The sequence below is a fragment of the Pleurodeles waltl genome, chromosome 2_2 (assembly GCF_031143425.1).
Source record: "Pleurodeles waltl isolate 20211129_DDA chromosome 2_2, aPleWal1.hap1.20221129, whole genome shotgun sequence".
Taxonomy (NCBI): Eukaryota; Metazoa; Chordata; class Amphibia; order Caudata; family Salamandridae; genus Pleurodeles; species Pleurodeles waltl.
Window position 1 is genome coordinate 1,071,510,388 of NC_090439.1, and position 12,657 is coordinate 1,071,523,044.

General features: G+C 42.8%; 1 protein-coding gene across 19 annotated transcripts in view; it reads right to left on the reverse strand.

The window, feature by feature from the left end:
* The window catches only part of PTK2 (protein tyrosine kinase 2), a 758,583-nt gene that overhangs the window by 329,858 nt on the left and 416,068 nt on the right, over window positions 1–12,657 (reverse strand). For 11 of the 19 annotated variants that reach the window (XM_069220826.1, XM_069220825.1, XM_069220812.1 and 8 more), the window contains 3 exons: window positions 5,383–5,490; window positions 3,707–3,824; window positions 1,781–1,846 (listed from right to left, as the gene is read on the reverse strand). In XM_069220826.1, the coding sequence (XP_069076927.1) occupies window positions 1,781–1,846; window positions 3,707–3,824; window positions 5,383–5,490 (292 nt within the window). The remainder of the gene's footprint in view (window positions 1–1,780; window positions 1,847–3,706; window positions 3,825–5,382; window positions 5,491–12,657) is intronic. The other 8 variants (XM_069220824.1, XM_069220822.1, XM_069220817.1 and 5 more) reach the window with 1 other exon arrangement.

Genomic DNA, 12,657 nt, shown 5'->3' on the forward strand with positions numbered 1-12,657 from the left:
ATGAATTTTGGATCTTCTGCTCTAATTGTATGTTCAGGCCAAAATCAGAGATAAATGCTAATCAGTGCCACATAGGATACTATGAAATTGTGAGAGGCTTCGCCTAAGAAGATGGCAAAGCCTTTGAGGAAGATACTTCTCAGTTCAGCATCGACCTGCAGAGATTACATCTTCAGTGTTTTTTTTCACAATCACATTATAGTATGGTGGATGGCCAGGCAACATTCCCCATACTTCTTCTCCACGTAGCAATCTGAGGTCAACATTCACTGTTTGCTGGCCAGTTTCTGCTTGTCTCCTGAGAGCTAGGAATGTTGTCTTTGTAATTCTTGCAGATCTACTGCACAACATAATGTATTCTTCTGATAGCCTTATTTTTTCTGGGAGCAGTGATCTCTCATGCTGGGATGAATTCCCCTTTCTTTCAGACTAATGCAATCTCTTTCCAGGAAGGTTTATACTCCCTCTTTTTCTACTGTTTTTTCTTTAATCTCTTTGCTTTTAATGCACCTTAGACAATATTCCGCTGAGTTTAGAGCTGCATTTTTTAGTATATGACATCAAAGTTCACACTGTGTTAGATGCTCCTGGTGCTGACCATGATGGGTGCAGCAACAAAGATACTGACTGTTTTGATGGTGTAGCTTCCTCTGAGGTAGTTGTAGTCATTGACTTGGGAGGCATCAAGGGTCTTGAATCATGGTGAGACAGCCAGAGGCCCATCATGTCAAAGAGCTCATCTGGGTGAGGCTAGAGCAAAAAAGGCTCCAGAGACTCTGAGAAGCACTTTATGGCATAGCTGTTAGGTTAATGGATGTATAAGGCTAAAGGGATTCTCCTACCTAAATTTCCCAGTACCCATCTCATTTGTATTAATGTGAATCTTACAAGAGGGGGCAATTTAGAGACCACTTTGGGCTGTTTTATTGATGTTTCTAATACTTTTACAGGGCAACAACACATCACTCTAATTATCCTCCCTCTCATGTTGGAAAAAAACACTGCCATATACATGTTATGAGACATGGTCTGGATGATAGCAGTCTGCACACTCCAGGTGTGGATCATCTTCAGAGATGTAACTCAGGTCACAATGGCCACAAGCTTTAAATAAAGCCACTTTTCTTGGTAGATTCCATTATATATTGAAGTACAATCTACATTGTACCAGAAACACCGGAGGACTACAAGAACAACACCTCCAGGCAGCAAGAGAGCCCCCTAGTTCTGATTAGGTAGATTAAACTAGCAGACCTTACGTGTTCATGTCCCATGCACTAAACACATGCAGTAACAACGTCATAAAGCGGGGGTAGGTGGAGGAATCCCTCTACAACAAAGTATATTGGGCAAGAGTGAGCTCCAGCACCTAAAGCAAAGCATCTGTTTTTTCTCAATGACACAAGCTGTTTTACTGCAGGTTGCCAACTTGATACTGGGGAATTAAGAGCCTGTGAATCTATAAAACATCATATGCTGGAGGACTCGCCCGATCTAACACCAAGTATACAACATTTTAATGTAATTTTTTTCATCATGAATCTTTCTGAGCATCAGACTACTATCATCAATATAACAAGTTGAAAAGTAAAAAAAAAAAAAAAGCCACGCAGTGTAATGTAAAACAGGCATGAAATAAAAGAATAAAAAGCAGATTTGAAACATCCAAAAAGATGAAACGGAAAATGGACATCATGCATGAAGTCATGGCATGAGAAAAAGGAAGACACATTTACAAAATCTAATGCAACACAAAACTCAACTATTAAAAGAGATTTACCACATATTTGACCAAACTTGCGCGGTTTCCTGGCATCTGCTTTCAACGCTTCACCATTTAAGGTTGCTGCTGCGGGGAAATTTAACAGGACAGCTGTACCTGATTGCAACTGTGTTGGACAAATTTTATGTAATAGTTGAGGACGATGCATGTCTGCTTTGTTTTGGAAAGCAGGAAAGGCAAGAACCTCCTTCCTAACTCAGTCACTGACACTAACACCTCAAAATGAATTCTCTTTATCAGAGGCCATCTCTCACAACCTCACCAATACTGAATTAACTCAGTAACTTTAGGTACATATGGGGCACAGCACTAGAACCTGAAAATACAATAAAGTGAAGAATGGTGCATATTATGAAAACCCGACGAGCATTTCGTTTTAGGTTATAAGTGTTACTACCACTTTTTCGGATGACCTTTCTGATAGACAAGTACACGGAAGCCCTCCCTCACTGGGCAATCTGATTGGACGTTTTAGGGCCAGTATACATTTTTGCACACTTCCTCATAAATGCTAATGATTTCCAATGGCTTCTGTTTTACCGGTGTCTGGGAACTACAGGGACTGCTGCAGTCAGAACCATTATTCTATCCCTCCAGAGGACCATTACCCCCCCTTCTACAGCCACTGGGGTCTCCGAAGTTAAGAAGGTACCAGTGAGCTGACAGTACTTACGTTCTAACTCTTTCAATATATCACCCCTCTGAATTGTTATTACTCAGAATGAGCACGCCAGAAGACCCAAAGAACATTTAATAGGAAGCATATCTAATTTACTTTTGTACATGGGAAAATCTTTTGTATATTCTATATCTTTTCTAAGGATGCTACAAAGCAAATCAATATGAGACTTAAGGAAACAAACCCATGGCTACCTGCTGGTCTACGACGTTCTTAGTTTTTATTAGTCCATTAGCTTAATAAACCAAAAAGAAAAAAACACAAACACACTTCACGTTTTGAGGTACAACCAGTCGTATGTACTTCAGTGGCAGTGACATAACATTGTGTTTCTCCTTGAACACTGCCTCCAAAGAATTGGGGTTGAATTGCAAAAAATAAATGAACAATCAAACAAAAAGGGGCCAGAGGATAGGAATGTCAAAAAGTCCCAGTAAATAATAAGTTATAAATGGCTACAGAGAGGATAGAGGTGAAGAACATTGACGGGCAAGGGGGGGAAAAAACAAAAAAAAGCAACCCATTCTCAGAAAAAAATGAAATCAAGTATTAATGAAAAAAGTACAATCTAAATTTTTCAGCATTGCTATTTTAACAAAGAATCAATACAGCTAAACTAATTGACTTAATGTAATTGTCTTGGCAGTAAAAAACGAAAAAGCTGTTCTCCAAAAATTACTAATACGAAAGTACTTCCACAGGGATTTTTTTCTCGACTAGAAACGTCACAAGTTGGAGCAAAGAACACAGGTTACATTCTTACAGGTTAATACAGGTTCTGTGTTTGGGGCTCTTACGTGATCCTGAATATATTATTGACAAAAACGTTACTAAGTCACTAAGTGGAGGGGCACGGAGGGAAACAGATGCTGTCTAAGTTAACCTCGCGGGACCCATCTGGAAGGGCACATTTAATGCAGAGACGCCGGGTGACTACACATTTTCCAACATGACAGTTGTATGAGCGTAATTACAATCAGCATCGACTTGTCTTCGCTTACTTGGATCATGTCGTAATCTTGTGCAAACTGTGAGAATACCCTGCAGAACTCAGCTATAGGTCCTGATAAACGCCCATCACGTCAGAAGGCAAAAGAATTACCAGAGATAACAGCATGCCCTTAAACCCATACACACATGTATCAGTTGTGATCCTTCATAGTCCACATTGTCTTTAAGTGGCTGAGAACCTGTTGGCTGCCTGGGCACATCTTAGATGGAGACGGATGGCCGGAGGGACCTACCTTTCTGCGGCCGAATGATAAAGGACTCCGTGGCGCCGTTCACCAGCCGACAGTAGCCATCGATCAAGTCCGCCATGTTCTCAGCAATTGTTAGGGACGGCGCTGTCACTGTCAGAGGCTACGGGAAGAAAAAAAAGCCAACAGAGGCACGATTGTTGTGAGGCACCGAAAGGAACAGCCGCATCATTACATCAGAGCTCTCCGGAGACATGCAAACAGAAAACAGGGAGCTGGGGTTGAGAACGAACCAGAGGGCCTAGGAAAACTACTTTTACATAAAAATAAAAGACGATCCCAAATGAAACAGGGACCCCTTGATCTTAGAAAGGGAACATCGCGTTTTCGTTTTTTTCACTTTAAACATTAGCTCTATGAGTATCTAGTGCCTGAAAAATTCTCAGCTGAGAAAGCTCAAAAACACCAAGCTACAAAAGTTAAAAAATAGAATGCTGTAGAGAATATATGCATAGGTATTAGTAGATTTTGGCACTTGTGGGGCATGAAGTAACCGGAACTGACATCAGCATCACGGTGGTGCATTTATATAGTTGCTACATCACTTCTGGAAGCAACGTCAGCAACTCTGGTGTGAGCGCTAACACCAAAAGCAGTGGTTTTGTTAGGGCAGCTGAAAAAACCCTTCCAGGTCTAATGTGAGGCCTAGCTCCTCTTCTCAGTAGATGAATGTGAGAGAAAACTCCAGGGTTTTACTCTTTTTATTGGGCTACACAAAGAGTGTAGTGAGGTGGTACAATTCATCAAGTTTTACAATATCCTAATCTAGACTTTATCAGAGAGCACTAGGGGACTGATCAGGAAGATGAAACGCAAACCTTCATCGTCATTCAGTCCAAAAGTGACAACATGAGAACAACAAAATACTTAAATCTGTCAAAACTGTGCACCCGTCCGGGGGACCAATATTGTCAAAACAAATGGAAGTGCAGTGACGGGGGGGCTCTTGAGGGGTGAGTATTCAGCACCCCTCTGTTCTGAGTAAGGGCATGCAAAGTCTTCGTACTCTCTTTTACACTGACACTACATCACGTTTTACAGGTAATCAATCCAAGGGCTGAGATCCCATACTGACTGAGACAACATGTTATTGACTAGTCTATCCGCCAACCCCTGGTGCCCAAAGGAAACATTAACATACTTTCCACACACAGAGATCTGTATGTTCTCTGGCACCCAGCACAGACGTTTAAGAAACCAGACTGCCTAGCCATCATCAAACTAGTGATCAGTTTCCAGGATCAAACCACCCGCCAGACCATGGCCAGGTTATTAGTGTAGGATGGGTCAAACCGAGCCAGAAATAAGCCTTCTCTGGACACACTCAGAGTCTGAAACAAGCTTCATAACTAAGTAAAGGGCACTGCCTTCAGACAATTGTAGATGCAGTTCAAACACGAAACTTCAATGCACTCAAAATAAATTTACTACATGTGAGTACTTCATCCCGGCCAATGTGATCACTAGCAGTTCTCAATGCTTGAGCTACGTACACTATCCCACGCACGTCTTACCTTGTAAACTTTTCAAGTCAATGGGAATTGATAAGGTTCCACAAACCCTGAGGTGTCTAGGTGCTGGCTCTGTCACTCAAGGCTTGAAGCTCTTTCTACACTTTCCTATGCAAGTTTAACTTCTGCACAAATTGCTCCACTTCCTACCTCAGGTGCACCTGCTATTTTGAGCTGCAGCATCCCTTTCCGGTCCTTCTCTTCGCTGTTTGAATACTGGATGGTCTGAACTTGGTTTAAATCCGCTAGATGGGTGGGCTGTTGGAAAACAAAAAAAGGCATATTAAAAATGAAAACAGAAAGATGAAACCACCATAAACTCATTACATTTACACAGCACAACACCAACTGTATATTGGTATTTCATGGAATCCTCACATTTCACTGTCCTTGTATGAGCTAGCCATCATCCTATTACTATGTAAGCTTAACATAAAACTGAAAGAAATTGCAGACTTCTAAGTGAGCCTAAAAAATGCCTACTTCTAAGGAAGCCTAAGAAGTTTTATTTACTTTGTAAAGGTTTTTGGGTGGGGCCATGACCATGGCTCCTGTCGCCTGTATTCTGTCACATCTTTGCTCCATTTTGGAAAAAGGGCATAAAGTTTCCTGAATGGGAACTCACCAAAAGGGATGGCAGGCTACAGGAGATCGAGCAGGCCGTATATACTGCAGACTAGCCGCCTCCTACCAGCAGCCCAGGGTTCGTGTCAGGCTGCCTAGAACCTCGTAGCCAAGCCCAAGTCATGGCAAAGTGTGGGCACCTGCAGAGCATGGTTACTTGGAGGATGGAATGGTGAGTTTCTGCAGGCGCCTCAGAAAGCTTGGCCAACAATCCCAGAATCCATAAGGTGCACGCTGAGCAAATACGAATAATATATATATATATATATATATATATATATATATATATATATATATATATATATATATATATATATATAAAATAAATAAGGTCTTCGGAAGGACAATGATGATCACTTCATCCAAACAAGGAGCATGAAGAATAAAAATGTGGGTGTGCTCTGAGTCATTTGAGTCTTTCCCATCACAGTCCTTGCCTTGGTTTATTTCTGCGGTCTGACAGGGCCCTGGCGCTGCCGGCTGGTGCTTCGATAGAGTCAGGTGCCTGCCATACGTCTCCCATCTAGTGGTTGGAGGCAGCTTAGCGCCAACATGTTAGCATTACTGGGCCGGCATGAGTAGAGCGCCTCGTCAGACCCGCGTGCACAGCGACATCAGAAGCCTTCGGTACTGTATTTGTAATTCAGTCTACTAGCTAATATCAAAACTAACATTAACCTTTTATGAATTTAACAAGTTAAAAAACATAACAGAACGAAACGGAAGAAACAATCATGAATGCGATATAGCTGCCTTTCCGGAACGTATGCAGGTAATGTGGATGAGTTAGGCAGAAAGTGATGGTGATAATAGATAGTGGACAGAAAGCAGAACACAAGGACCTCCCTTCCAGCGAGCCGCGCCTCTTTCTGTTCCCCATGTTACTATTTCTCTGACTGGTCACGTGGAAGTCTCTTTGCTTACGTGGTCTCTCAGGACGTCTGTAATCCGTCCGTTCCTAGGTCCCACTGAACCCAATGCAGGGGGGGGGGAGGGGGGGAACACTAATGAAGGTACATCACTGGTACAGGGGTCGCCGTGCAGGTTGGATATTGGGGTCCTCGCCTCACAATGCTCACCGTAGGAGGTGCTCCTCTGTACTCATCTCCGAGAACAGCTGGCTCTCTAGAAAGCATCAGTTCTTGCCAGTGCTTAATTTGTAAATAAAGAGGTGCCGGTGCTCAAAGCCCTTCTCTTAAACACGAGGCTGCTGTAATTAAATCTGACAGCACTGAATACTGAGGCAGCGTAATCCTGAAGCCACCTCGGGCCTCTTCAATCCATTTACAGCCACCCCTGCTCCTTCAGCTCATCCTGCAACTTTCTACTTTATCCCTTTATAACGCTTTTTAGTTTTTCCTTCTTCTGTCTTTCACATGTGTCTTTTGCTCGCAGCAAATGCTTGAGGCAGAAGAATAAGCCCCGGCCCTCACAAATAAGTGCCGGTGCTCAGCACCGGAAACAAGCAGCACAAATTAAGCACTGGTTCTCGCTTTATAAGAATGCATGTCGGCGCGCTTCATTGTTTCCCAAAGGATATATGATAGATGATAAATGATATTAGAGGGGTGTGCTGCACAGAGCCAGCTCCCGCTCCTCCATGCAGTAATCCATCACTCTGCGCCTGATTACTCTGAAACCTCAGTTCAGTAGTCATGAGATAACTCATTGTGCGCAACGGAGAAGGGCTCCCTTTCTCAGGACTCATGACCTGTCAGACTGGTTCTTATTCTGTGGTCCGAGGGGTCTGCGAGGCCAATTCATAAGGTTTGCGATAAAAAGAAAAAAATAAAAATAAAACAAGAATAATAATATTAATAAATTAAAATTAACAAAGTATATACAAATGAGGAAGCAAAACTTAAAAATCGTTTATTTTACTATATATGAATATCAAGTAAAATATTTCAATATTTAAACATTTGTTTGGTGTATACTTCTTTCTATATTTCTGTGTATCGTTTTGAGGTTTGAATTCTAGCAATTGCAGAGGTTTCCGATGATAGCCCAGTGGGGGCGCAGATTCCAGTAGTGATTCTCTGGGGGTCCACAGAAGCCATAAGGTTAAGACCCGCTCGTCTGTCAGGTAAAAGGCGGCACGTGGCGCGCTCTGGTGCAGTTGGCAACGAGGAAAGATGCAATGTGCGTGAAGAGCCCCCAGTCCCGGCTCTCAATATCAGTGCGCATCCTAGTCCCACTAGCAGTGCTTTGAGGAGTGCGCTCCAACGTGCTGCTGCTCAGCAGCTTCCCGACAGCAGAACGTTTTCAGACACCACAGCAGCAGTTGCTTTCCTTCTAGTGGACGTCTGTTCTTCGGACTCAGTAAAGGGACTGATCTGTTACTTTTAGCACTTAATTCAAGTTTAAATCCGCATTAATAAAACTTGATTTCACATCTCTCTTTCCACTGGCACGTGGTTGCAAGGCTACACATACATGTTCCAAACTGCTGCACGGATGTTTTATATCTGGATATATTTTTATGAAGAATACTGCTTTCTATCACCTGGCTCACACAAAGAATATCCGCTGATAACAGTGTCAAAAAACAGAGAAGCAAAGCGAGGCGGTGATTAACGTGGATTCAGTACAAGAATCCAAGAGCTGGTTCAGTTAATGGAAACAGAAACAATGCCGTCGTTTCCCACTTTTCCTAGCACACATCCCGCTATTTTCTGTCTAAAGCAAGGGGTGCAAAGAGGCCTAGACCCTGGAATACGAGGCGGGCAGCTGAATGAGGCCAAACTCCATTCATGTAGCTTGGGGGTGATTACAAGGTCAAAAAAATGCTTCGGCTCTAGCAGGGCTGCCCTCGATGGTTGTGCACCGGGACACCTACACAGAGCTGGGCTATTTAGTAACTGGTGAGGCTCTGGAACAGCTTGAATGAACAGGGTCTTGATCAAGGCAAATACGTTTACGTGCAATAGCGCAAGAATATCAAGCTACAGATATCTGAAGGGTGCCAGGAACTGAAACAGAAGCTCCAAGGACAAGCTCACCTGCCAAAGATTTACAAACCAAGTAATGTACAAACAATCCACTAGAATGGGTCCAGTGCACCAATAATCACATCCAGCGGTGGCAATGCTTTGCGAAGAACACGTGGCATGCAGTTTATCCTCGGCAGCCCCACTGCCCCCTTCCTGCATTTGGCACAGCAGACATACATGGCACGCGAGCAACCTTATCTTTATTAAACGCAGCAGGTGTATCCTCCACCCTGTTTCACGAGGCAGTATATTGTCATGGTGATACTTTTCTGAATCAACAGTGCTCCTTCATTGCACCCAAGTCAAGTAACAATGTATTCGCTTTAGTTTCAAATGAATGATGAAGAGCTTTATTTTTTGAAGAACAGACCTTCTCTAGACGGGGAACATATCTTGCTATCACAAGTGCAGACTGACTGTCCCTCACCTTTGCAATGCTGGCTAACTCTGACCACGTCTCCTCACCCAGTGGAGGACTTCATTGAAAGATGCTACAAGCTACAGCGATGCTAGGCAAGCATTACAATATATCAGCCGGAGCAGGTCATCACACCGTAGGTAATGGACTGAGCACGCAACCCTGGTCGAACATGTATTTCATTAGCCACAGCACTCAACAACGTACAAATTGACTGTGCCTGTTTTTGACTGTATTTACGAAAATCAACCAAAATAAACGACCTTTGGAACATCAAGAAATATACCGACTAGTTTACTGACAAAGCAGCTACATGCAAACTGTCATTTGTACTTTCTTCAATTTGTACGTTGTTGAGTGCTGTGGTTATATTTGTTCATGATTTGCTGTGTATATTTGTTCATGATTTGCTGTGTATATTTGTTCTTGATTTGCTGTGTATTTTCGTATCCACCATAGTGTGCCTGCAGGTGGTAGGGCACTTGACCGCACGTACCTGAAACATACTTTACTGCTCTGTATACATACCACTGCGGACAACTTTTGGAAGTGCAATTTTCTGCCATTTACTACCTATTTGTTCTTTAAATGTATTTCATTAGGATACAGGCATAGTACCAAACATGGAGAAAACGTATTAATTGCTGTGTTATTCGATCTCTTTCACCTGAATGTACCTTTCACTGATGCACAACACTTAAAGAAAAGGTAACTGCATCCAATGAAAAGGAAACTAAAATATTACTCCTAGGAGGTTTTACAACTCAGCCTGTCCAAACTGTTACAGAATTTGGTATTAGGGTCGCAACAGTAATAGTTGAAGTATATATGGGGAACAGAACAGGTATTAGCTACAAGGATCCGAGCAGCAAGAACACAGCAAGACAAAATGGCAGATTAGTTTAGTTGGTTTACCCTAAATAGATGAGATTATCTCCCAGATTAACCATTCACGAGACAGAAGGCCGTTCAAATTATTCCCACTAGACAAGGCCCACAGGAACTCAAAAGACGTTCTGTCACTCAAAACGTATTCCTTTGGTGGCAAAAGATTTGTGGTGCTGGATTCTTCCCCTTGGATCTCCCTACTTTAACACCGGCATGACACACAAGACTTATTTCCCTGAAATAAAAATCTGAAACGGGTTTCTTTAATTAAGCATTCATGTAACTTCTTCCCGCTTGCTCTGGTTGGGCGTTACAAGGCATTTTGAAAAAAAGAGCTCCTTCAGACACCGAGGAATAAAAATAAATAAAAGAAAATACATACTGGCCTAAACGCTTTGTTGTCTCATTGTCAACAAATTTGCCTATACATGTGTTTCCCAAGAACAAAACACTAATCTCTGCTCTACATTTGATCAATTTGGATTACTGCAATAGTCCACTTGTCAGGCTTCCTCAATGGTCACCTTAAGAGAGGCAAGCACACAATAAGGACACCAGGCACATGCCAACATCCTATTCGTCATGAAACTGACTATCAGCAGACAGTGCAACTCGCAAACTACCAATACTGGTACTCTGTATTTTAAAGCTATAAATTATTTGTCTCAACCTATCTATCTTGAAGGGAAACTAGATATTTAACTTGGTGCAAACTTCATGCACTAGTTCATGCTTCTTCTCACCGGGGCTACTTGAACCATACCTATACAAGCAAAAAAATGTTTTGGTATAGTTTTTATTAGCATATGTATACGTTACCAACTGGAGCAAGCAAACAGTTGAGTGTCCATGACACCACAAACCCCATCGCTTCCCCACGCCTCATACACTTCCATAGCTTATGCATAGACTTTCGTGGAGCAGAATCTGTTTGAAAGCAGGTGAAGCATTGTGCAACAACCTATCAGCCCCACTCCCCAGACTCATCTTCAGGCAGCACACGCCCACACACACACCAGAGGCACTTGTGTCCACCACCCAGTCAGAGACCTTAGTTACCCTCTCATAGACCGAAACATTCCCCTCTACCAACATGACCAATCCATCTAGGGTGGCCTATCGTCCGGGGGCTCAAGTTGATCAGCAAGCATAGAGGCCCAGGCCTGTAAGTCATCAGCTAGTTTATTATCCCTCTGGCATTTATGCATGCAGCTCTCCTCTGCTACTGTCCATTCAGCCACGTCTTTCATTCACTCTTGCACCCCAGGTGGGGTCTGTAGACAGCCAGTGAACGGCCACCCTGCGTTTAGCTCGGAATAACCCCAACACCAGGAACCACCTACTCAAGCCCTTCTTCTTACGCGTTGGTATCAAACCTAATATGCACTGTCTGGATCCCGTGAGACCAACCAACCTGTGGCTGTGTTCGGCCTAGCGGCCACTGTCTGCCAAAAAGTGCTAAGTGCAGGGAATCCCCACAACATGTGTAGAAAGTCAGCATTCTCGACCAGACACTGGATAAAAGGCACGTAATGTGGCTCAAGTAAGATATACTTGGTGGATAACATTGTAGTGAATTAATTTGAACCCCACATTTGCTGTAGCCATCTGTATCCCTGTGTGCATAGTTTATCATCCTTATCTGTAAACTGTTCCCCAAATGTCTCCTGCCACCCGCCCTGTAGCTGCAACGTGCACAGTGGTACAACGTCTCAGAGTGCCCTATAGATAAAGAAGATCAATCTATATCCACCAGCCATATCGAGAAAAGTGAACAGTGTGCAAGACTCCTTGGGGACCTGCGCACGAGGGCCATATCCTGCGAGCTTTGGCAGCCATCTTAGCGAGCTGAAGGAATTTCCCTTGGCCAAGATCTACACAATCCGTAACTTATGATTTAAAGCAGAATGTACGGGAGGGAATGAGACAACCCCCACACATTGTCATCATCCCTTCAGGTGAACAGACAACTATGCTGGCAGACTAACAGCGGGCATAATATAAATGTTAGATGATGATGCTGGACAGGCACTTAATGTCTTAAACGTAGCTATCACACTAGCCCCATCTTTCCTTACACATGTACTTATAAAGTACTACAGTTAATAACAGCCGAAGCAAATACAATTGGATGTACAGTGATACACAAATTAAGTGCAGTTACCTGAAGAGGAGTATAATTCAGGTAAGGCAAGCTCAAAGTGGGCTTGTTTTAGTCTGTCTTTTATTATTCGTGGAAAACATCAAATTAAGTTGAGATTTGCTTCTTGTGAATTACTGAAATGGAAAGTTTGCTGTGGCATAAGAGGATTCCATGAGGGTAAGGTACATATATCTCAACTACTAACATTCATTATCTGAATGAGCACAACTCATAGTATTGAGTGACAGACACATGATCATTCGCCTTTTCTCAGAAGAGGATACGTTATGTATAAATATTCTTTGGGCTTAGAAGATCTATTCAGGTGTGCCTCCATGAAAAGTGAGGTTCATGGCCCA